This window comes from Scyliorhinus torazame, chromosome 30 (genome assembly GCF_047496885.1).
Source record: "Scyliorhinus torazame isolate Kashiwa2021f chromosome 30, sScyTor2.1, whole genome shotgun sequence".
Classification (NCBI taxonomy): Eukaryota; Metazoa; Chordata; class Chondrichthyes; order Carcharhiniformes; family Scyliorhinidae; genus Scyliorhinus; species Scyliorhinus torazame.
Genome location: NC_092736.1, coordinates 7,086,785 through 7,112,432, shown reverse-complemented (window position 1 = coordinate 7,112,432; position 25,648 = coordinate 7,086,785). Strand labels below are relative to the sequence as shown.

General features: G+C 56.1%; 1 protein-coding gene across 1 annotated transcript in view; it reads right to left on the bottom strand.

Moving 5' to 3' along the window:
- tp53bp1 (tumor protein p53 binding protein, 1) overlaps positions 1-25,648 on the bottom strand; it is a 294,166-nt gene that overhangs the window by 221,683 nt on the left and 46,835 nt on the right. Inside the window, 3 exon segments of the mRNA XM_072492591.1 lie at positions 18,756-18,870; positions 21,427-21,611; positions 24,953-25,028. Of these exon segments, the coding sequence (XP_072348692.1) occupies positions 18,756-18,870; positions 21,427-21,611; positions 24,953-25,028 (376 nt within the window).

Sequence of the window (25,648 nt, the reverse complement as noted above, 5' to 3'; positions counted from 1 at the left end):
TGGATAGAGCGAGCAGGGCAGTGGGACTGAGTGAATAGAGCGAGCAGGGCAGTGGGGCTGAGTGAATAGAGCGAGCAGGGCAGTGGGTCTGAGTGAATAGAGCGAGCAGGGCAGTGGGGCTGAGTGAATAGAGCGAGCAGGTCACTGGGACTGAGTGGATAGAGCGAGCAAGGCAGTGGGGCTGAGTGGATAGAGCGATCAGGGCAGTGTGATTGAGTGGATAGAGCGAGCAAGGCAGTGGGGCTGAGTGGATAGAGCGAGCAGGGCAGTGGGACTGAGTGAATAGAGCGAGCAGGGCAGTGGGATTGAGTGAATAGAGCGAGCAGGGCAGTGAGATTGAGTGAATAGAGCGAGCAGGGCAGTGGGTCTGAGTGAATAGAGCGAGCAGGGCAGTGGGGCTGAGTGAATAGAGCGAGCAGGGCAGTGGGACTGAGTGGATAGAGCGAGCAGGGCAGTGGGACTGAGTGGATAGAGCGAGCAGGGCAGTGGGATTAAGTGAATAGAGCGAGCAAGGCAGTGGGACAGAGTGAATAGAGCAAGCAGGGCAGTGGGACTGAGTGGATAGAGCGAGCAGGGCAGTGGGCCTGAGTGAATAGAGCGAGCAGGGCAGTGGGATTGAGTGAATAGAGCGAGCAAGGCAGTGGGACTGAGTGAATAGAGCGAGCAGGGCAGTGGGATTGAGTGGATAGAGCGAGCAGGGCAGTGGGACTGAGTGAATAGAGCGAGCAGGGCAGTGGGACTGAGTGGATAGAGCGAGCAGGGCAGTGGGATTGAGTGGATAGAGCGAGCAGGGCAGTGGGACTGAGTGAATAGAGCGAGCAGGGCAGTGGGATTGAGTGGATAGAGCGAGCAGGGCAGTGGGACTGAGTGGATAGAGCAAGCAGGGCAGTGGGGCTGAGTGAATAGAGCGAGCAGGGCAGTGGGGCTGAGAGAATAGAGCGAGCAGGGCAGTGGGACTGAGTGGATAGAGCGAGCAAGGCAGAGGGACTGAGTGGATAGAGCGAGCAGGGCAGTGGGACTGAGTGGATAGAGCGAGCAGGGCAGTGGGGCTGAGTGAATAGAGCGAGCAGGGAAGTGGTACTGAGTGGATAGAGTGAGCAGGGCAGTGGGTCTGTGCGAGCAGGGCAGTGGGGCTGAGTGGATAGAGCGAGCAGGGCAGTGGGTCTGAGTGAATAGAGCGAGCAGGGCAGTGGGATTGAGTGAATAGAGCAAGCAGGGCAGTGGGACTGAGTGAATAGAGCGAGCAGGGCAGTGGGATTGAGTGAATAGAGCAAGCAAGGCAGTGGGACTGAGTGGATAGAGCGAGCAGGGCAGTGGGATTGAGTGAATAGAGCGAGCAGCGCAGTGGGGCTGAGTGAATAGAGCGAGCAGGGCAGTGGGACTGAGTGAATAGAGCGAGCAGGGCAGTGGGATTGAGTGGATAGAGCGAGCAGGGCAGTGGGGCTGAGTGAATAGAGCGAGCAGGGCAGTGGGGCTGAGTGAATAGAGCGAGCAGGGCAGTGGGATTGAGTGGATAGAGCGAGCAGGGCAGTGGGGCTGAGTGAATAGAGCGAGCAGGGCAGTGGGGCTGAGTGAATAGAGCGAGCAGGGCAGTGGGACTGAGTGGATAGAGCGAGCAGGGCAGTGGGATTGAGTGAATAGAGCAAGCAAGGCAGTGGGACTGAGTGAATAGAGCGAGCAGGGCAGTGGGATTGAATGAAGTGGGATTGATTGAAGCAAGGCAGTGGGACTGAGTGAATAGAGCGAGCAGGGCAGTGGGACTGAGTGGCTAGATCAAGCAGGGCAGTGGGACTGAGTGAATAGAGCGAGCAGGGCAGTGGGGCTGAGTGAATAGAGCGAGCAGGGCAGTGGGACTGAGTGGATAGAGCGAGCAGGGCAGTGGGATTGAGTGAATAGAGCAAGCAAGGCAGTGGGACTGAGTGAATAGAGCGAGCAGGGCAGTGGGACTGAGTGAATAGAGCGAGCAGGGCAGTGGGACTGAGTGGCTAGATCAAGCAGGGCAGTGGGACTGAGTGGATAGAGCGAGCAGGGCAGTGGGATTGAATGAATAGAGTGAGCAGGGCAGTGGGATTGAGTGAATAGAGCGAGCAGGGCAGTGGTACGGAGTGAATAGAGCGAGCAGGGCAGTGGGACTGAGTGGCTAGATCAAGCAGGGCAGTGGGACTGAGTGGATAGAGCGAGCAGGGCAGTGGGATTGAATGAATAGAGTGAGCAGGGCAGTGGGATTGAGTGAATAGAGCGAGCAGGGCAGTGGGACTGAGTGAATAGAGCGAGCAGGGCAGTGAGATTGAGTGAATAGAGCGAGCAGGGCAGTGGGATTGAGTGAAGATTGAGTGAATAGAGCGAGCAGGGCAGTGGGATTGAGTGAATAGAGCGAGCAGGGCAGTGGGATTGAGTGAATAGAGCGAGCAGGGCAGTGGGACTGAGTGAATAGAGCGAGCAGGGCAGTGAGATTGAGTGAATAGAGCGAGCAGGGCAGTGGGGCTGAGTGAATAGAGCGAGCAGGGCAGTGGGATTGAGTGGACAGAGCAAGCAGGGCAGTGGGATTGAGTGAATAGAGCGAGCAGGGCAGTGGGGCTGAGTGGATAGAGCAAGCAGGGCAGTGGGACTGAGTGAATAGAGCAAGCAGGGCAGTGGGACTGAGTGAATAGAGCGAGCAGGGCAGTGGGATTGAGTGAATAGAGCGAGCAGGGCAGTGGGACTGAGTGAATAGAGCAAGCAGGGCAGTGGGACTGAGTGAATAGAGCGAGCAGGGCAGTGGGATTGAGTGAATAGAGCGAGCAGGGCAGTGGGATTGAGTGAATAGAGCGAGCAGGGCAGTGGGGCTGAGTGAATAGAGCGAGCAGGGCAGTGGGACTAAGGGGATAGAGCAAGCAGGGCAGTGGGACTGAGTGAATAGAGCGAGCAGGGCAGTGGGATTGAGTGAATAGAGCGAGCAGGGCAGTGGGGCTGAGTGAATAGAGTGAGCAGGGCAGTGGGGCTGAGTGAATAGAGCGAGCAGGGCAGTGGGACTGAGTGAATAGAGCGAGCAGGGCAGTGGGACTGAGTGGATAGAGCAAGCAGGGCAGTGGGATTGAGTGAATAGAGCAAGCAGGGCAGTGGGATTGAGAGAATAGAGCGAGCAGGGCAGTGGGACTGAGTGAATAGAGCGAGCAGGGCAGTGGGATTGAGTGAATAGAGCGAGCAGGGCAGTGGGACTGAGTGAATAGAGCGAGCAGGGCAGTGGGACTGAGTGAATAGAGCGAGCAGGGCAGTGGGACTGAGTGGATAGAGCGAGCAGGGCAGTGGGATTGAGTGAATAGAGCGAGCAGGGCAGTGGGATTGAGTGAATAGAGCGAGCAGGGCAGTGGGACTGAGTGAATAGAGCGAGCAAGGCAGTGGGACTGAGTGAATAGAGCGAGCAGGGCAGTGGGATTGAGTGAATAGAGCGAGCGGGGCAGTGGGACTGAGTGGATAGAGCGAGCAGGGCAGTGGGATTGAGTGGATAGAGCGAGCAAGGCAGTGGGGCTGAGTGAATAGAGCGAGCAGGGCAGTGAGATTGAGTGAATAGAGCGAGCAGGGCAGTGGGTCTGAGTGGATAGAGCGAGCAGGGCAGTGGGGCTGAGTGAATAGAGCGAGCAGGGCAGTGGGATTGAGTGAAGAGAGCGAGCAGGGCAGTGGGGCTGAGTGGATAGAGCGAGCAGGGCAGTGGGGCTGAGTGAATAGAGCGAGCAGGGCAGTGGGATTGAGTGAATAGAGCGAGCAGGGCAGTGGGGCTGAGTGAATAGAGCGAGCAGGGCAGTGGGATTGAGTGAATAGAGCAAGCAGGGCAGTGGGACTGAGTGAATAGAGCGAGCAGGGCAGTGGGGCTGAGTGGATAGAGCGAGCAGGGCAGTGGGATTGAGTGAATAGAGCGAGCAGGGCAGTGGGATTGAGTGAATAGAGCGAGCAGGGCAGTGGGGCTGAGTGAATAGAGCGAGCAGGGCAGTGGGACTGAGTGGATAGAGCGAGCAAGGCAGAGGGACTGAGTGGATAGAGCGAGCAGGGCAGTGGGACTGAGTGGATAGAGCGAGCAGGGCAGTGGGGCTGAGTGAATAGAGCGAGCAGGGCAGTGGGACTGAGTGGATAGAGTGAGCAGGGCAGTGGGTCTGTGCGAGCAGGGCAGTGGGGCTGAGTGGATAGAGCGAGCAGGGCAGTGGGTCTGAGTGAATAGAGCGAGCAGGGCAGTGGGATTGAGTGAATAGAGCAAGCAGGGCAGTGGGACTGAGTGAATAGAGCGAGCAGGGCAGTGGGATTGAGTGAATAGAGCAAGCAAGGCAGTGGGACTGAGTGGATAGAGCGAGCAGGGCAGTGGGATTGAGTGAATAGAGCGAGCAGCGCAGTGGGGCTGAGTGAATAGAGCGAGCAGGGCAGTGGGACTGAGTGAATAGAGCGAGCAGGGCAGTGGGATTGAGTGGATAGAGCGAGCAGGGCAGTGGGGCTGAGTGAATAGAGCGAGCAGGGCAGTGGGGCTGAGTGAATAGAGCGAGCAGGGCAGTGGGATTGAGTGGATAGAGCGAGCAGGGCAGTGGGGCTGAGTGAATAGAGCGAGCAGGGCAGTGGGGCTGAGTGAATAGAGCGAGCAGGGCAGTGGGACTGAGTGGATAGAGCGAGCAGGGCAGTGGGATTGAGTGAATAGAGCAAGCAAGGCAGTGGGACTGAGTGAATAGAGCGAGCAGGGCAGTGGGACTGAGTGAATAGAGCGAGCAGGGCAGTGGGACTGAGTGGCTAGATCAAGCAGGGCAGTGGGACTGAGTGGATAGAGCGAGCAGGGCAGTGGGATTGAATGAAGTGGGATTGATTGAAGCAAGGCAGTGGGACTGAGTGAATAGAGCGAGCAGGGCAGTGGGACTGAGTGGCTAGATCAAGCAGGGCAGTGGGACTGAGTGAATAGAGCGAGCAGGGCAGTGGGGCTGAGTGAATAGAGCGAGCAGGGCAGTGGGACTGAGTGGATAGAGCGAGCAGGGCAGTGGGATTGAGTGAATAGAGCAAGCAAGGCAGTGGGACTGAGTGAATAGAGCGAGCAGGGCAGTGGGACTGAGTGAATAGAGCGAGCAGGGCAGTGGGACTGAGTGGCTAGATCAAGCAGGGCAGTGGGATTGAGTGAATAGAGCGAGCAGGGCAGTGGGATTGAGTGAAGATTGAGTGAATAGAGCGAGCAGGGCAGTGGGATTGAGTGAATAGAGCGAGCAGGGCAGTGGGATTGAGTGAATAGAGCGAGCAGGGCAGTGGGACTGAGTGAATAGAGCGAGCAGGGCAGTGAGATTGAGTGAATAGAGCGAGCAGGGCAGTGGGGCTGAGTGAATAGAGCGAGCAGGGCAGTGGGATTGAGTGGACAGAGCAAGCAGGGCAGTGGGATTGAGTGAATAGAGCGAGCAGGGCAGTGGGGCTGAGTGGATAGAGCAAGCAGGGCAGTGGGACTGAGTGAATAGAGCAAGCAGGGCAGTGGGACTGAGTGAATAGAGCGAGCAGGGCAGTGGGATTGAATGAATAGAGCGAGCAGGGCAGTGGGACTGAGTGAATAGAGCAAGCAGGGCAGTGGGACTGAGTGAATAGAGCGAGCAGGGCAGTGGGATTGAGTGAATAGAGCGAGCAGGGCAGTGGGATTGAGTGAATAGAGCGAGCAGGGCAGTGGGGCTGAGTGAATAGAGCGAGCAGGGCAGTGGGACTAAGGGGATAGAGCAAGCAGGGCAGTGGGACTGAGTGAATAGAGCGAGCAGGGCAGTGGGATTGAGTGAATAGAGCGAGCAGGGCAGTGGGGCTGAGTGAATAGAGTGAGCAGGGCAGTGGGGCTGAGTGAATAGAGCGAGCAGGGCAGTGGGACTGAGTGAATAGAGCGAGCAGGGCAGTGGGACTGAGTGGATAGAGCAAGCAGGGCAGTGGGATTGAGTGAATAGAGCAAGCAGGGCAGTGGGATTGAGAGAATAGAGCGAGCAGGGCAGTGGGACTGAGTGAATAGAGCGAGCAGGGCAGTGGGATTGAGTGAATAGAGCGAGCAGGGCAGTGGGACTGAGTGAATAGAGCGAGCAGGGCAGTGGGACTGAGTGAATAGAGCGAGCAGGGCAGTGGGACTGAGTGGATAGAGCGAGCAGGGCAGTGGGATTGAGTGAATAGAGCGAGCAGGGCAGTGGGATTGAGTGAATAGAGCGAGCAGGGCAGTGGGACTGAGTGAATAGAGCGAGCAAGGCAGTGGGACTGAGTGAATAGAGCGAGCAGGGCAGTGGGATTGAGTGAATAGAGCGAGCAGGGCAGTGGGACTGAGTGGATAGAGCGAGCAGGGCAGTGGGATTGAGTGGATAGAGCGAGCAAGGCAGTGGGGCTGAGTGAATAGAGCGAGCAGGGCAGTGAGATTGAGTGAATAGAGCGAGCAGGGCAGTGGGTCTGAGTGGATAGAGCGAGCAGGGCAGTGGGGCTGAGTGAATAGAGCGAGCAGGGCAGTGGGATTGAGTGAAGAGAGCGAGCAGGGCAGTGGGGCTGAGTGGATAGAGCGAGCAGGGCAGTGGGGCTGAGTGAATAGAGCGAGCAGGGCAGTGGGATTGAGTGAATAGAGCGAGCAGGGCAGTGGGGCTGAGTGAATAGAGCGAGCAGGGCAGTGGGATTGAGTGAATAGAGCAAGCAGGGCAGTGGGACTGAGTGAATAGAGCGAGCAGGGCAGTGGGGCTGAGTGGATAGAGCGAGCAGGGCAGTGGGATTGAGTGAATAGAGCGAGCAGGGCAGTGGGATTGAGTGAATAGAGCGAGCAGGGCAGTGGGGCTGAGTGAATAGAGCGAGCAGGGCAGTGGGACTGAGTGAATAGAGCGAGCAGGGCAGTGGGATTGAGTGAATAGAGCGAGCAGGGCAGTGGGACTGAGTGGATAGAGCGAGCAGGGCAGTGGGATTGAGTGAATAGAGCGAGCAAGGCAGTGGGGCTGAGTGAATAGAGCGAGCAGGGCAGTGGGATTGAGTGAATAGAGCGAGCAGGGCAGTGGGGCTGAGTGAATAGAGCGAGCAGGGCAGTGAGATTGAGTGAATAGAGCGAGCAGGGCAGTGGGATTGAGTGAATAGAGCGAGCAGGGCAGTGGGATTGAGTGAATAGAGCGAGCAGGGCAGTGGGGCTGAGTGAATAGAGCGAGCAGGGCAGTGAGATTGAGTGAATAGAGCGAGCAGGGCAGTGGGTCTGAGTGGATAGAGCGAGCAGGGCAGTGGGGCTGAGTGTATAGAGCGAGCAGGGCAGTGGGATTGAGTGAATAGAGCGAGCAGGGCAGTGGGGCTGAGTGGATAGAGCGAGCAGGGCAGTGGGGCTGAGTGAATAGAGCGAGCAGGGCAGTGGGATTGAGTGAATAGAGCGAGCAGGGCAGTGGGGCTGAGTGAATAGAGCGAGCAGGGCAGTGGGATTGAGTGAATAGAGCAAGCAGGGCAGTGGGACTGAGTGAATAGAGCGAGCAGGGCAGTGGGGCTGAGTGGATAGAGCGAGCAGGGCAGTGGGACTGAGTGGATAGAGCGAGCAGGGCAGTGGGATTGAGTGAATAGAGCGAGCAGGGCAGTGGGACTGAGTGGATAGAGCGAGCAGGGCAGTGGGACTGAGTGAATAGAGCGAGCAGGGCAGTGGGACGGAGTGAATAGAGCGAGCAGGGCAGTGGGGCTGAGTGAATAGAGCGAGCAGGGCAGTGGGACTGAGTGAATAGAGCGAGCAGGGCAGTGGGACTGAGTGAATAGAGCGAGCAAGGCAGTGGGACTGAGTGAATAGAGCGAGCAGGGCAGTGGGATTGAGTGAATAGAGCGAGCAGGGCAGTGGGATTGAGTGAATAGAGCGAGCAGGGCAGTGGGATTGAGTGAATAGAGCGAGCAAGGCAGTGGGACTGAGTGAATAGAGCGAGCAGGGCAGTGGGATTGAGTGAATAGAGCGAGCAGGGCAGTGGGGCTGAGTGAATAGAGCGAGCAGGGCAGTGAGCTTGAGTGAATAGAGCGAGCAGGGCAGTGGGGCTGAGTGAATAGAGCGAGCAGGGCAGTGGGACTGAGTGGATAGAGCGAGCAGGGCAGTGGGATTGAGTGAATAGAGCGAGCAAGGCAGTGGGGCTGAGTGAATAGAGCAGCAAGGCAGTGGGGCTGAGTGAATAGAGCGAGCAGGGCAGTGAGATTGAGTGAATAGAGCGAGCAGGGCAGTGGGACTGAGCGGATAGAGCGAGCAGGGCAGTGGGGCTGAGTGAATCGAGCGAGCAGGGCAGTGGGACTGAGTGAATCGAGCGAGCAGGGCAGTGGGGCTGAGTGACTAGAGCGAGCAGGGCAGTGGGACTGAGTGGGTAGAGCGAGCAAGGCAGTGGGGCAGGTGGATCGAGAGAGGTCAGTGGGATTGAGTGAATAGAGAGGGCAGTGGGACTAAGTGGATAGAGCGAGCAGGGCAGTGGGATTGAGTGAATAGAGCAAGCAGGGCAGTGGGACTGAGTGGATAGAGCGAGCAGGGCAGTGGGATTGAGTGGATAGAGCGAGCAAGGCAGTGGGGCTGAGTGAATAGAGCGAGCAGGGCAGTGAGATTGAGTGAATAGAGCGAGCAGGGCAGTGGGTCTGAGTGGATAGAGCGAGCAGGGCAGTGGGGCTGAGTGAATAGAGCGAGCAGGGCAGTGGGATTGAGTGAAGAGAGCGAGCAGGGCAGTGGGGCTGAGTGGATAGAGCGAGCAGGGCAGTGGGGCTGAGTGAATAGAGCGAGCAGGGCAGTGGGATTGAGTGAATAGAGCGAGCAGGGCAGTGGGGCTGAGTGAATAGAGCGAGCAGGGCAGTGGGATTGAGTGAATAGAGCAAGCAGGGCAGTGGGACTGAGTGAATAGAGCGAGCAGGGCAGTGGCGCTGAGTGGATAGAGCGAGCAGGGCAGTGGGATTGAGTGAATAGAGCGAGCAGGGCAGTGGGATTGAGTGAATAGAGCGAGCAGGGCAGTGGGGCTGAGTGAATAGAGCGAGCAGGGCAGTGGGACTGAGTGAATAGAGCGAGCAGGGCAGTGGGATTGAGTGAATAGAGCGAGCAGGGCAGTGGGACTGAGTGGATAGAGCGAGCAGGGCAGTGGGATTGAGTGAATAGAGCGAGCAAGGCAGTGGGGCTGAGTGAATAGAGCGAGCAGGGCAGTGGGATTGAGTGAATAGAGCGAGCAGGGCAGTGGGGCTGAGTGAATAGAGCGAGCAGGGCAGTGAGATTGAGTGAATAGAGCGAGCAGGGCAGTGGGATTGAGTGAATAGAGCGAGCAGGGCAGTGGGGCTGAGTGAATAGAGCGAGCAGGGCAGTGAGATTGAGTGAATAGAGCGAGCAGGGCAGTGGGTCTGAGTGGATAGAGCGAGCAGGGCAGTGGGGCTGAGTGAATAGAGCGAGCAGGGCAGTGGGATTGAGTGAATAGAGCGAGCAGGGCAGTGGGGCTGAGTGGATAGAGCGAGCAGGGCAGTGGGGCTGAGTGAATAGAGCGAGCAGGGCAGTGGGATTGAGTGAAGAGAGCGAGCAGGGCAGTGGGGCTGAGTGGATAGAGCGAGCAGGGCAGTGGGGCTGAGTGAATAGAGCGAGCAGGGCAGTGGGATTGAGTGAATAGAGCGAGCAGGGCAGTGGGGCTGAGTGAATAGAGCGAGCAGGGCAGTGGGATTGAGTGAATAGAGCAAGCAGGGCAGTGGGACTGAGTGAATAGAGCGAGCAGGGCAGTGGGGCTGAGTGGATAGAGCGAGCAGGGCAGTGGGATTGAGTGAATAGAGCGAGCAGGGCAGTGGGATTGAGTGAATAGAGCGAGCAGGGCAGTGGGGCTGAGTGAATAGAGCGAGCAGGGCAGTGGGACTGAGTGAATAGAGCGAGCAGGGCAGTGGGATTGAGTGAATAGAGCGAGCAGGGCAGTGGGACTGAGTGGATAGAGCGAGCAGGGCAGTGGGATTGAGTGAATAGAGCGAGCAAGGCAGTGGGGCTGAGTGAATAGAGCGAGCAGGGCAGTGGGATTGAGTGAATAGAGCGAGCAGGGCAGTGGGGCTGAGTGAATAGAGCGAGCAGGGCAGTGAGATTGAGTGAATAGAGCGAGCAGGGCAGTGGGATTGAGTGGATAGAGCGAGCAGGGCAGTGGGGCTGAGTGAATAGAGCGAGCAGGGCAGTGGGATTGAGTGAAGAGAGCGAGCAGGGCAGTGGGGCTGAGTGGATAGAGCGAGCAGGGCAGTGGGGCTGAGTGAATAGAGCGAGCAGGGAAGTGGGATTGAGTGAATAGAGCGAGCAGGGCAGTGGGGCTGAGTGAATAGAGCGAGCAGGGCAGTGGGATTGAGTGAATAGAGCAAGCAGGGCAGTGGGACTGAGTGAATAGAGCGAGCAGGGCAGTGGGGCTGAGTGGATAGAGCGAGCAGGGCAGTGGGATTGAGTGAATAGAGCGAGCAGGGCAGTGGGATTGAGTGAATAGAGCGAGCAGGGCAGTGGGGCTGAGTGAATAGAGCGAGCAGGGCAGTGGGACTGAGTGAATAGAGCGAGCAGGGCAGTGGGATTGAGTGAATAGAGCGAGCAGGGCAGTGGGACTGAGTGGATAGAGCGAGCAGGGCAGTGGGATTGAGTGAATAGAGCGAGCAAGGCAGTGGGGCTGAGTGAATAGAGCGAGCAGGGCAGTGGGATTGAGTGAATAGAGCGAGCAGGGCAGTGGGGCTGAGTGAATAGAGCGAGCAGGGCAGTGAGATTGAGTGAATAGAGCGAGCAGGGCAGTGGGATTGAGTGAATAGAGCGAGCAGGGCAGTGGGGCTGAGTGAATAGAGCGAGCAGGGCAGTGAGATTGAGTGAATAGAGCGAGCAGGGCAGTGGGTCTGAGTGGATAGAGCGAGCAGGGCAGTGGGGCTGAGTGAATAGAGCGAGCAGGGCAGTGGGATTGAGTGAATAGAGCGAGCAGGGCAGTGGGGCTGAGTGGATAGAGCGAGCAGGGCAGTGGGGCTGAGTGAATAGAGCGAGCAGGGCAGTGGGGCTGAGTGAATAGAGCGAGCAGGGCAGTGGGATTGAGTGAATAGAGCGAGCAGGGCAGTGGGGCTGAGTGAATAGAGCGAGCAGGGCAGTGGGATTGAGTGAATAGAGCGAGCAGGGCAGTGGGGCTGAGTGGATAGAGCGAGCAGGGCAGTGGGACTGAGTGGATAGAGCGAGCAGGGCAGTGGGATTGAGTGAATAGAGCGAGCAGGGCAGTGGGACTGAGTGGATAGAGCGAGCAGGGCAGTGGGACTGAGTGAATAGAGCGAGCAGGGCAGTGGGGCTGAGTGAATAGAGCGAGCAGGGCAGTGGGACTGAGTGAATAGAGCGAGCAGGGCAGTGGGACTGAGTGAATAGAGCGAGCAGGGCAGTGGGACTGAGTGGATAGAGCGAGCAGGGCAGTGGGATTGAGTGAATAGAGCGAGCAGGGCAGTGGGATTGAGTGAATAGAGCGAGCAGGGCAGTGGGACTGAGTGAATAGAGCGAGCAAGGCAGTGGGACTGAGTGAATAGAGCGAGCAGGGCAGTGGGATTGAGTGAATAGAGCGAGCAGGGCAGTGGGACTGAGTGGATAGAGCGAGCAGGGCAGTGGGATTGAGTGGATAGAGCGAGCAAGGCAGTGGGGCTGAGTGAATAGAGCGAGCAGGGCAGTGAGATTGAGTGAATAGAGCGAGCAGGGCAGTGGGTCTGAGTGGATAGAGCGAGCAGGGCAGTGGGGCTGAGTGAATAGAGCGAGCAGGGCAGTGGGATTGAGTGAAGAGAGCGAGCAGGGCAGTGGGGCTGAGTGGATAGAGCGAGCAGGGCAGTGGGGCTGAGTGAATAGAGCGAGCAGGGCAGTGGGATTGAGTGAATAGAGCGAGCAGGGCAGTGGGGCTGAGTGAATAGAGCGAGCAGGGCAGTGGGATTGAGTGAATAGAGCAAGCAGGGCAGTGGGACTGAGTGAATAGAGCGAGCAGGGCAGTGGGGCTGAGTGGATAGAGCGAGCAGGGCAGTGGGATTGAGTGAATAGAGCGAGCAGGGCAGTGGGATTGAGTGAATAGAGCGAGCAGGGCAGTGGGGCTGAGTGAATAGAGCGAGCAGGGCAGTGGGACTGAGTGAATAGAGCGAGCAGGGCAGTGGGATTGAGTGAATAGAGCGAGCAGGGCAGTGGGACTGAGTGGATAGAGCGAGCAGGGCAGTGGGATTGAGTGAATAGAGCGAGCAAGGCAGTGGGGCTGAGTGAATAGAGCGAGCAGGGCAGTGGGATTGAGTGAATAGAGCGAGCAGGGCAGTGGGGCTGAGTGAATAGAGCGAGCAGGGCAGTGAGATTGAGTGAATAGAGCGAGCAGGGCAGTGGGATTGAGTGAATAGAGCGAGCAGGGCAGTGGGATTGAGTGAATAGAGCGAGCAGGGCAGTGGGGCTGAGTGAATAGAGCGAGCAGGGCAGTGAGATTGAGTGAATAGAGCGAGCAGGGCAGTGGGTCTGAGTGGATAGAGCGAGCAGGGCAGTGGGGCTGAGTGTATAGAGCGAGCAGGGCAGTGGGATTGAGTGAATAGAGCGAGCAGGGCAGTGGGGCTGAGTGGATAGAGCGAGCAGGGCAGTGGGGCTGAGTGAATAGAGCGAGCAGGGCAGTGGGATTGAGTGAATAGAGCGAGCAGGGCAGTGGGGCTGAGTGAATAGAGCGAGCAGGGCAGTGGGATTGAGTGAATAGAGCAAGCAGGGCAGTGGGACTGAGTGAATAGAGCGAGCAGGGCAGTGGGGCTGAGTGGATAGAGCGAGCAGGGCAGTGGGACTGAGTGGATAGAGCGAGCAGGGCAGTGGGATTGAGTGAATAGAGCGAGCAGGGCAGTGGGACTGAGTGGATAGAGCGAGCAGGGCAGTGGGACTGAGTGAATAGAGCGAGCAGGGCAGTGGGACGGAGTGAATAGAGCGAGCAGGGCAGTGGGGCTGAGTGAATAGAGCGAGCAGGGCAGTGGGACTGAGTGAATAGAGCGAGCAGGGCAGTGGGACTGAGTGAATAGAGCGAGCAAGGCAGTGGGACTGAGTGAATAGAGCGAGCAGGGCAGTGGGATTGAGTGAATAGAGCGAGCAGGGCAGTGGGATTGAGTGAATAGAGCGAGCAGGGCAGTGGGATTGAGTGAATAGAGCGAGCAAGGCAGTGGGACTGAGTGAATAGAGCGAGCAGGGCAGTGGGATTGAGTGAATAGAGCGAGCAGGGCAGTGGGGCTGAGTGAATAGAGCGAGCAGGGCAGTGAGCTTGAGTGAATAGAGCGAGCAGGGCAGTGGGGCTGAGTGAATAGAGCGAGCAGGGCAGTGGGACTGAGTGGATAGAGCGAGCAGGGCAGTGGGATTGAGTGAATAGAGCGAGCAAGGCAGTGGGGCTGAGTGAATAGAGCAGCAAGGCAGTGGGGCTGAGTGAATAGAGCGAGCAGGGCAGTGAGATTGAGTGAATAGAGCGAGCAGGGCAGTGGGACTGAGCGGATAGAGCGAGCAGGGCAGTGGGGCTGAGTGAATCGAGCGAGCAGGGCAGTGGGACTGAGTGAATCGAGCGAGCAGGGCAGTGGGGCTGAGTGACTAGAGCGAGCAGGGCAGTGGGACTGAGTGGGTAGAGCGAGCAAGGCAGTGGGGCAGGTGGATCGAGAGAGGTCAGTGGGATTGAGTGAATAGAGAGGGCAGTGGGACTAAGTGGATAGAGCGAGCAGGGCAGTGGGATTGAGTGAATAGAGCAAGCAGGGCAGTGGGACTGAGTGGATAGAGCGAGCAGGGCAGTGGGATTGAGTGGATAGAGCGAGCAAGGCAGTGGGGCTGAGTGAATAGAGCGAGCAGGGCAGTGAGATTGAGTGAATAGAGCGAGCAGGGCAGTGGGTCTGAGTGGATAGAGCGAGCAGGGCAGTGGGGCTGAGTGAATAGAGCGAGCAGGGCAGTGGGATTGAGTGAAGAGAGCGAGCAGGGCAGTGGGGCTGAGTGGATAGAGCGAGCAGGGCAGTGGGGCTGAGTGAATAGAGCGAGCAGGGCAGTGGGATTGAGTGAATAGAGCGAGCAGGGCAGTGGGGCTGAGTGAATAGAGCGAGCAGGGCAGTGGGATTGAGTGAATAGAGCAAGCAGGGCAGTGGGACTGAGTGAATAGAGCGAGCAGGGCAGTGGCGCTGAGTGGATAGAGCGAGCAGGGCAGTGGGATTGAGTGAATAGAGCGAGCAGGGCAGTGGGATTGAGTGAATAGAGCGAGCAGGGCAGTGGGGCTGAGTGAATAGAGCGAGCAGGGCAGTGGGACTGAGTGAATAGAGCGAGCAGGGCAGTGGGATTGAGTGAATAGAGCGAGCAGGGCAGTGGGACTGAGTGGATAGAGCGAGCAGGGCAGTGGGATTGAGTGAATAGAGCGAGCAAGGCAGTGGGGCTGAGTGAATAGAGCGAGCAGGGCAGTGGGATTGAGTGAATAGAGCGAGCAGGGCAGTGGGGCTGAGTGAATAGAGCGAGCAGGGCAGTGAGATTGAGTGAATAGAGCGAGCAGGGCAGTGGGATTGAGTGAATAGAGCGAGCAGGGCAGTGGGGCTGAGTGAATAGAGCGAGCAGGGCAGTGAGATTGAGTGAATAGAGCGAGCAGGGCAGTGGGTCTGAGTGGATAGAGCGAGCAGGGCAGTGGGGCTGAGTGAATAGAGCGAGCAGGGCAGTGGGATTGAGTGAATAGAGCGAGCAGGGCAGTGGGGCTGAGTGGATAGAGCGAGCAGGGCAGTGGGGCTGAGTGAATAGAGCGAGCAGGGCAGTGGGATTGAGTGAAGAGAGCGAGCAGGGCAGTGGGGCTGAGTGGATAGAGCGAGCAGGGCAGTGGGGCTGAGTGAATAGAGCGAGCAGGGCAGTGGGATTGAGTGAATAGAGCGAGCAGGGCAGTGGGGCTGAGTGAATAGAGCGAGCAGGGCAGTGGGATTGAGTGAATAGAGCAAGCAGGGCAGTGGGACTGAGTGAATAGAGCGAGCAGGGCAGTGGGGCTGAGTGGATAGAGCGAGCAGGGCAGTGGGATTGAGTGAATAGAGCGAGCAGGGCAGTGGGATTGAGTGAATAGAGCGAGCAGGGCAGTGGGGCTGAGTGAATAGAGCGAGCAGGGCAGTGGGACTGAGTGAATAGAGCGAGCAGGGCAGTGGGATTGAGTGAATAGAGCGAGCAGGGCAGTGGGACTGAGTGGATAGAGCGAGCAGGGCAGTGGGATTGAGTGAATAGAGCGAGCAAGGCAGTGGGGCTGAGTGAATAGAGCGAGCAGGGCAGTGGGATTGAGTGAATAGAGCGAGCAGGGCAGTGGGGCTGAGTGAATAGAGCGAGCAGGGCAGTGAGATTGAGTGAATAGAGCGAGCAGGGCAGTGGGATTGAGTGGATAGAGCGAGCAGGGCAGTGGGGCTGAGTGAATAGAGCGAGCAGGGCAGTGGGATTGAGTGAAGAGAGCGAGCAGGGCAGTGGGGCTGAGTGGATAGAGCGAGCAGGGCAGTGGGGCTGAGTGAATAGAGCGAGCAGGGAAGTGGGATTGAGTGAATAGAGCGAGCAGGGCAGTGGGGCTGAGTGAATAGAGCGAGCAGGGCAGTGGGATTGAGTGAATAGAGCAAGCAGGGCAGTGGGACTGAGTGAATAGAGCGAGCAGGGCAGTGGGGCTGAGTGGATAGAGCGAGCAGGGCAGTGGGATTGAGTGAATAGAGCGAGCAGGGCAGTGGGATTGAGTGAATAGAGCGAGCAGGGCAGTGGGGCTGAGTGAATAGAGCGAGCAGGGCAGTGGGACTGAGTGAATAGAGCGAGCAGGGCAGTGGGATTGAGTGAATAGAGCGAGCAGGGCAGTGGGACTGAGTGGATAGAGCGAGCAGGGCAGTGGGATTGAGTGAATAGAGCGAGCAAGGCAGTGGGGCTGAGTGAATAGAGCGAGCAGGGCAGTGGGATTGAGTGAATAGAGCGAGCAGGGCAGTGGGGCTGAGTGAATAGAGCGAGCAGGGCAGTGAGATTGAGTGAATAGAGCGAGCAGGGCAGTGGGATTGAGTGAATAGAGCGAGCAGGGCAGTGGGGCTGAGTGAATAGAGCGAGCAGGGCAGTGAGATTGAGTGAATAGAGCGAGCAGGGCAGTGGGTCTGAGTGGATAGAGCGAGCAGGGCAGTGGGGCTGAGTGAATAGAGCGAGCAGGGCAGTGGGATTGAGTGAATAGAGCGAGCAGGGCAGTGGGGCTGAGTGGATAGAGCGAGCAGGGCAGTGGGGCTGAGTGAATAGAGCGAGCAGGGCAGTGGGGCTGAGTGAATAGAGCGAGCAGGGCAGTGGGATTGAGTGAATAGAGCGAGCAGGGCAGTGGGGCTGAGTGAATAGAGCGAGCAGGGCAGTGGGATTGAGTGAATAGAGCGAGCAGGGCAGTGGGGCTGAGTGGATAGAGCGAGCAGGGCAGTGGGACTGAGTGGATAGAGCGAGCAGGGCAGTGGGATTGAGTGAATAGAGCGAGCAGGGCAGTGGGACTGAGTGGATAGAGCGAGCAGGGCAGTGGGACTGAGTGAATAGAGCGAGCAGGGCAGTGGGGCTGAGTGAATAGAGCGAGCAGGGCAGTGGGACTGAGTGAATAGAGCGAGCAGGGCAGTGGGACTGAGTGAATAGAGCGAGCAAGGCAGTGGGACTGAGTGAATAGAGCGAGCAGGGCAGTGGGATTGAGTGAATAGAGCGAGCAGGGCAGTGGGATTGAGTGAATAGAGCGAGCAGGGCAGTGGGATTGAGTGAATAGAGCGAGCAAGGCAGTGGGACTGAGTGAATAGAGCGAGCAGGGCAGTGGGATTGAGTGAATAGAGCGAGCAGGGCAGTGGGGCTGAGTGAATAGAGCGAGCAGGGCAGTGGGACTGAGTGGATAGAGCGAGCAGGGCAGTGGGATTGAGTGAATAGAGCGAGCAGGGCAGTGGGATTGAGTGAATAGAGCGAGCAGGGCAGTGGGATTGAGTGAATAGAGCGAGCAGGGCAGTGGGATTGAGTGAATAGAGCGAGCAGGGCAGTGGGATTGAGTGAATAGAGCGAGCAGGGCAGTGGGATTGAGTGAATAGAGCGAGCAAGGCAGTGGGACTGAGTGAATAGAGCGAGCAGGGCAGTGGGATTGAGTGAATAGAGCGAGCAGGGCAGTGGGGCTGAGTGAATAGAGCGAGCAGGGCAGTGGGATTGAGTGGATAGAGCGAGCAGGGCAGTGGGATTGAGTGAATAGAGCGAGCAAGGCAGTGGGGCTGAGTGAATAGAGCAGCAAGGCAGTGGGGCTGAGTGAATAGAGCGAGCAGGGCAGTGAGATTGAGTGAATAGAGCGAGCAGGGCAGTGGGACTGAGCGGATAGAGCGAGCAAGGCAGTGGGATTGGGTGAATAGAGCGAGCAGGGCAGTGGGACTGAGTGGATAGAGCGAGCAGGGCAGTGGGGCTGAGTGAATAGAGCGAGCAGGGCAGTGGGACTGAGTGGATAGAGCGAGCAGGGCAGTGGGGCTGAGTGAATCGAGCGAGCAGGGCAGTGGGACTGAGTGAATCGAGCGAGCAGGGCAGTGGGGCTGAGTGACTAGAGCGAGCAGGGCAGTGGGACTGAGTGAATAGAGCGAGCAGGGCAGTGGGACTGAGTGGGTAGAGCGAGCAAGGCAGTGGGGCAGGTGGATCGAGAGAGGTCAGTGGGATTGAGTGAATAGAGAGGGCGGTGGGACTAAGTGGATAGAGCGAGCAGGGCAGTGGGATTGAGTGAATAGAGCGAGCAGGGCAGTGGGACTGAGTGGATAGAGCGAGCAGGGCAGTGGGATTGAGTGAATAGAGCGAGCAGGGCAGTGGGACTGAGTGAATAGAGCGAGCAGGGCAGTGGGTCTGAGTGAATAGAGCGAGCAGTGCAGTGGGACTGAGTGGATAGAGCGAGCAGGGCAGTGGGATTGAGTGAATAGAGCGAGCAGGGCAGTGGGACTGAGTGGATAGAGCGAGCAGGGCAGTGGGACTGAGTGAATAGAGCGAGCAGTGCAGTGGGACTGAGTGGATAGAGCGAGCAGGGCAGTGGGACTGAGTGGATAGAGCGAGCAGGGCAGTGGGACTGAGTGAATAGAGCGAGCAGGGCAGTGGGACTGAGTGGATAGAGCGAGCAAGGCAGTGGGGCAGGTGGATAGAGAGAGGTCAGTGGGATTGAGTGAATAGAGCGAGCAGGGCAGTGGGATTGAGTGGATAGAGCGAGCAGGGCAGTGGGGCTGAGTGAATAGAGCGAGCAGGGCAGTGGGACTGAGTGAATAGAGCGAGCAGGGCAGTGGGACTGAGTGGATAGAGCGAGCAGGGCAGTGGTACTGAGTGAATAGAGCGAGCAGGGCAGTAGGTCTGAGTGAGTAGAGCGAGCAGGGCAGTGGGGCTGAGTGAATAGAGCGAGCAGGGCAGTGGGACTGAGTGGATAGAGCGAGCAAGGCAGTGGGGCAGGTGGATAGAGAGAGGTCAGTGGAATTGAGTGAATAGAGAGGGCAGTGGGACTAAGTGGATGGAGCGAGCAGGGAGCAGGCATGCTGGGATAAACCCGCCCAGACTGAACGGGGATCGGACCCTATTCTCCTGACACCAATCTGATCCACACCAGCCATCCAGCAACCGAGCCAAACAGCCAATAGTGGGGGGAACGGAGATCAGGCCTGTGCAAGAGGCCGGGTATTGGGGGGAACAGAGAGATCTGGGGAGGTGTTGGGCTGGAGGACGTTACAGAGATAAAAGCAGGCGTGGCCCTGGAGGAAGTTCATCACGAGGGTGGGTATATTCAATCTGGAGCATCACCCGGACCCTATCGATGGGCCAAAGGCAGATTTCTCACAGCGACGGTATTCCGAGCTCAGTTACTGCCCACACTTACTCCGAGAGACTCTCGTGTACCAGTGTTTGCTGCCCAGAGAGATGAAGAACCTGCAGACGGTCGACAGGAGCTGACGGAACACTTTCATTTCTCACAGGGGTTTCTGCGCTGCGACCTGCAAGAGGAAAAGAGCAAGAGGATGGTCACTGGGCAAGGTAGACTCATTGTCAAACAAGACAGAAATACAGAGCAGAAATACAGGGCAGAAATACAGGGCAGAAATACAGGGCAGTAATACAGGGCAGTAATACAGGGCAGTAATACAGGGCAGTAATACAGGGCAGAAATACAGGAGAGAAATACAGGAGAGAAATACAGGAGAGAAATACAGGAGAGAAATACAGGACAGAAATACAGGACAGAAATGCAGGACAGAAATGCAGGACAGAAATGCAGGACAGAAATGCAGGACAGAAATGCAGGACAGAGATACAGGACAGTTATACAGGACAGTGATACAGGACAGTGATACAGGACAGAGATACAGGACAGAGATACAGGACAGAGATACAGGACAGAGATACAGGACAGTGATACAGGACAGCGATACAGGACAGCGATACAGGACAGCGATACAGGACAGCGATACAGGACAGCAATACAGGACAGCAATACAGGACAGCAATACAGGACAGCAATACAGGACAGCAATACAGGACAGCAATACAGGACAGCAATACAGGACAGCAATACAGGACAGAAATACAGGGCAGAAATACAGGGCAGAATACAGGGGCGAAATACAGGAGAGAAATACAGGACAGTAATACAGGACAGTAATACAGGACAGTAATACGGGACAGTAATACAAGACAGAAATACAAGACAGAAATACAGGGCAGAAATACAGGGCAGAAATACAGGGCAGAAATACAGGGCAGAAATACAGGGCAGAAATACAGGGCAGAAATACAGGGCAGAAATACAGGGCAGAAATACAGGGCAGAAATACAGGAGAGAAATACAGGAGAGAAATACAGGAGAGAAATACAGGAGAGAAATACAGGACAACAATACTGGACAGCAATACTGGACAGCAATACAGGACAGCAATACAGGACAGCAATACAGGACAGCAATACAGGACAGCAATACAGGACAGCAATACAGGACAGCAATACAGGACAGCAATACAGGACAGCAATACAGGACAGCAATACAGGACAGCAATACAGGACAGCAATACAGGACAGCAATACAGGACAGCAATACAGGACAGCAATACAGGACAGCAATACAGGACAGCAATACAGGACAGCAATACAGGACAGCAATACAGGACAGCAATACAGGACAGCAATACAGGACAGCAATACAGGACAGCAATACAGGACAGCAATACAGGAGAGCAATACAGGAGAGAAATACAGGAGAGAAATACAGGAGAGAAATACAGGAGAGAAATACAGGAGAGAAATACAGGAGAGAAATACAGGAGAGAAATACAGGAGAGAAATACAGGAGAGAAATACAGGAGAGAAATACAGGAGAGAAATACAGGAGAGAAATACAGGAGAGAAATACAGGAGAGAAATACAGGAGAGAAATACAGGAGAGAAATACAGGAGAGAAATACAGGAGAGAAATACAGGAGAGAAATACAGGAGAGAAATACAGGAGAGAAATACAGGAGAGAAATACAGGACAGAAATACAGGAGAGAAATACAGGACAGAAATACAGGACAGAAATACAGGACAGAAATACAGGGCAGAAATATAGGTCAAGATCCCTCAACCAAAATGCCTGGGGCCGAGTACGTGTCGGATTTTGGAATTTTTCGGATTTTAATTTCCGTGGGGGAGTCACGGCCTATTCCCACTTGTGACATCACATCGGCGTTTGGAAAAAAAGTGCGGATTTGGGAATTTCGGATAAGGGATGCTCAACCTGCAGCTTCATCACAGAGTTTAACTGACCTGGAACTGGTCACCTTGCTGAACGATGTCCATGTCAGTGTTTATACTTCACACAACTCTCCTCCCACCCCAGCTCTGTATTCCTGACACCCCCCACCCCACCTTGATTATCTACCTTTCCCGTCGATGTAACTTCCAGACTTTCCCAAGCTCTGCAGTCACAGAACACATTTAACCACCATTCTGACAGAACACCTGATCGAGTTAAATCACAATAGATTGTTTTTGCACAATAGGTACAAACATACAAAACAAAACTTCTGAAAGACTTTGCTATTTCATACATATATCCATTTATTATCATTTAAAACTTCTCCGTCTAAATACTGACGTCTAACTCATTTTTAACAGGAGTGATGCTGCTCCTTCACCCCCGCCTCCGCTCGCGACCCCCACCACCTCCCTCCGTCCCTCTGCCCTCTCCTCCGACCTCCCGCCCGCATGTGGTTTCCCCCCACCTCCCTCTCTTGAGCGCACCCCCCGTGTGCAAACCGCCCCCCCCGCCCCCCTCCCTCTGGTACGCCCCCACACACCACCATTCCTGGCCAGCTGAGTGGGCAGCCGGAGCCTCTGTTTAACAGGCAGTACCTCTGACGGTGCCTCACTCCCTCAACGCTGCACGGGAGGTTCGGCCTGCATTGTGCGCTCGTGTCCCTGGAGTGGGATTTGACTCCAGGGGGGGAAGAGAGCGAGCTGCGGCTGGCCCGGCAGGAGAATGGAGTTCTGGACGTGTGCACACTACGAAAGACGTACCTGACGGCGTTGGCTCCAGCGCCTCCTCCTTTGACGGGGCGATCTCGGAATGTCCCGGGTCAGGATTAGAGGGGGGCTCCTCAATCCGCAGTCCAGAAGGCATCAGGAAGTGGGCGGTCATTTCCTTGGCATCTCCCAGCTTCTCCTGGCACGAGGCTGCGGGCACGCTCGACGTAACCTCCGACCTGCAACAATTAAATCGGGACGGTCAGGCCCACTCACTGCTCCGAACCCAGGCCGGCAGCTGGAGCCCACGAACCTGCGCGCCAACTCAATCCAGGGCGAGTGGGCAGCCTGGTAGCTGGGGTGCCCGACCTGCAACACTGATTACACCAAACGCTGAACTCCCAAACATAGGACAGGGTGTGCACCAGCCCCAGGGTGGGAACGCCGTTAACACACATTAGGAAAGCAAGAGCCAGCGGGCAACCCTCCAGGCACCTACCCAGAGGTCTTTAACAACTTAATTTCACAACACGAGCAGCACTGACTGCCGGAGCCCAGTCCCCAAGGGGACTTTGTCTAAAACTTCTGCAATCCGCTTAGGGGGAAGGCTTACATTTCTATAGCGGCCGTCACAACCCCAACTTCGCTGCCAGTTAAGTACTTTTTTGTAGCGCAGTCACTATCTCTTTTTTTTTTTTTTAATTTTAAAAATAAATTGAGAGGACCCAATTATTTTTTTCCCCAATTAAGGGGCGATTTGGCGTGGCCAATCCACCTAGCCTGCACATCTTTGGGTCGTGGGGGCGAAACCCACGCAGACACGGGGAGAATGTGCAACTCCATACGGACAGTGACCCCGGGGCCGGGATCGAACCTGGGACCTTGGCGCAGTGAGGCAGCAGTGCTAAGCGCCGCGCCCCCGTCACTATCTGAAAGCAAATTGCTGTAAACGTGGCAGTCAATTTGTGCACAGCAAGCTCCCACAAACAGCAATGAGATAATAACCGGAGAAGCTGTTATTTATTTATTTTTTTAACGGTGCTGTCCGCGGGATGGATATTGGTTCAGGAATCCAGCAGAAATTTCCCAGCTCTTCCCCCCCCCCCCCCCGGGTAGTGCCAGGGGTCTTTTACACCCACCCCCATAGGAGTGGCCGCCTTTGCGCCTTCAAATCGAGCCACTGCAGACCACGTGGTGCAGAGACACCAGAATCAGGATGGTGCATCACTCGAGGGGGGAACCTGGAGACGGATGAAGCAGGAGACAGTGCCTTCACCCCATCGCAATTCACCTGGCAGGGCCTGCGGACGGGATCGCCTGGCCATTCTGTCCACGGGTTTGCAATCCGAAATACATTTCAAGCGATGCTCACCCACCACCTCAGCCAGCAGAATGTTTTGGCAGCTAACAGAACGCGGCCACTGCTCCATGCGTTTCCACGGTTTCAGGGATCAACAGTGACGTCACCCACGGGTCACAGTACAATCAGAGAGCCTAAAGGAATAGGAGGCCATTCCGCCCATCGGGTCTGTGCTAGCTCATCTGGAACAGCCACTCGTCCGTCCAGTTCCAGTCCTCTGCCCTTATTCCACTCGCTGTCAAATATTTAATTTGTTCCTTACAAAAGCCACGATTGATTCGGTCATGTTTTCATGGATTATCATAGAATTTACAATGCAGAAGGAGGCCATTCGGCCCATCAAGTCACACCGCCTCCTGGAAAGAGCACCCTACCCAAGGTCAACACCTCCACCCTATCCCCATAACCCAGTAACCCCACCCAACACTAAGGGCAATTTTGGACACTAAGGGCAATTTATCACGGCCAATCCACCTAACCTGCACATCTTTGGACTGTGGGAGGAAACCGGAGCACCCGGAGGAAACCCACGCGCACACGGGGAGGATGTGCAGACTCTGCACAGACAGTGACTCAAGCCGGAATCGAACCTGGGACCCTGGAGCTGTGAAGCAATTGTGCTATTCACAATGCTACCGTGCTGCCCTTTTGGGAAGGACATTCCACCCTCGACAGCCCTCTGCTATAGCACAGAGTCCTGGCTAGTCTACCAGGAGGAATGAACCCCGATCGAGGCATCTGGCCATATGTAGGGGGTGGTTTAGCGCAGTGGGCTAAACAGCTGGCTTGTCAATGCAGAACAAGGCCAGCAGCGTGGGTTCAATTCCCGTACCTGCCTCCCCGAACAGGCGCCGGAATGTGGCGACTAGGGGCTCTTCACAGCTCTTCATTGAAGCCGACTTGTGACAATAAGCGATTATTATTATTAGGAACGTCCGGCGCTGCAAATTCCCCAGAACGGTACCAAAACACGACCCATTCACTTGCCTTGTTTACCCTGGAGTTTAGGAGAGTGAGGCTCTATATTCAAGTGTTTAAAATGATGGAAGGATCAGATGATTAAACTGGGACCACCTCTCGCTCTCTCTCGCCAATTCTGGTGCCGAAGCGGAGAAGACTTCCATTGGCTAACTAAGGGATTAGCCAGGAGCCGAGGCGGCGACCAGCCTTGGTGGGTTAGTCTCGAAGTGCCGAATGACCTCCTCCAGTTCCAGTACTTCCTGGTTCCGGTGAGAATGGAGGTGGAGCGCACCCTTCCGGATAAGGTCACCAGTTTAATGGTTCCGAGGGCAACAAAACATCTCAAGTTGGGAGGAAAGACTCCAGGGTCTTTCATGTAGCGCCTGTCACAACCTCCAGAATGTCCCAAAGTGCTTTACAGCCAGTGAAATACATTTTGAAGCTGTTGCCCAACAGGGAGGTGCAGCAGCCAATCCGCGCACAGCAAGCTCCCACGCACAATATCATGAATCGAGAATAAAAAGCTCTCATTCAGAATGTAAACAAATGCGGTTCACTGGTGTCCTTTAGGGAAGGAAATCTGCTGACCTTACCCGGTCTGGCCTACACGTCACGCCAGGCCCACAGCAATGGGACGGCCTCTTAATTGCGCCCCGAAATGGCCGAGTGAGCCACCCAGCTCCCCGCCACCTACTCAGGGGCAATAAATGCTGGACTTGCCACGATCCTCACTCAGCAACATATCTGACCCTAGGTCCCGGTCACAACGTACAGGTGAGGAAGTCACCATCAACCACCGTGACAAAGAGGTCCACTTGCTTGGAACCCCATCCACCACCAACAAGGTATGTATTAGCAGGAGGGCAACTTGCCAAAGCTCCTTTCACACCCGTGACCTCTGCCACATACAAGAGCAGCAGGTACCTGGGAACCCCACCACCTGACGTCCCCCTCCAAGTCACTCACCATCCTGACTTGGAAATCTATCGGCCGTTCCTTCACTGTCACTGGGCCAAATCCTGGAACTCCCTCCCTAACAGCACAGTGGGTGTACCTACACCATATGGACTGCAGCGGGTTCGAGAAGGCAGCTCACCTTCTCGAGAGCAATTAGAGGTGGGCAATAAATACTGGGCCTAGTCAGCCACACCCCCATCCTGCGAAGGAATAAAAAAAATAAACATGCAGATGTCAAAAAGATCAGTTGTCCTCCCACCCCCTGCATGGTGACACTTAAAACACTTTGTCCCACGAACGTACCTCCCAGTGGAGTGGCTGGCTGCAGTTCCAGTTTTGTCACCTGTTTGGAGTCCTGTGGCAGGCCGGACATTGGCTTCTGTGAGGAATCAGGAGATAGCAGCATTAAACAACTCACTTATCCTGTCCCCGGCACACACAGCGTCCGGGCTCAAACTCAGCTCTACATCGAGCAACAGTCAGAGTCGGTAACCGCGGTACCATTTCCACCATAGAACCTACAGTGCAGAAGGCCATTCGGCCCATCCCTAAGCCCACAACTCCACCCTATCCCCACAACCCAGTAACCCCTCCTAGCCTTTTTGGAGGCTAAGGGCAATTGATCCTGGCCAATCCACCTAACCTGCACATCTTTGGATTGTGGAAGGAAACCGGAGCACCCGGAGGAAACCCACCCACACACGGGGAGAACGTGCAGACTCCACACAGACAGTGACCCAAGCCGGAATCGAACCTGGGACCCTGGAGCTGTGAAGCAACTGTGCTAACCCACTGTGCCACCGTGTCGCCCAACACGAGCTGGCTCGCCCACTCGATCCCCGGGGAGGAAAGATCATCTGGTAGCATTCCACCTCCGGCCTAAACACCATCAGTTACTCAGCACACAATCCTCCATGGGCCACAGATCCACCCGTGATCACGCTCAGCAACAGGCCACATCAACCGCCAGCGCCCCTCAGTGAGTCACCCTCTCCAACA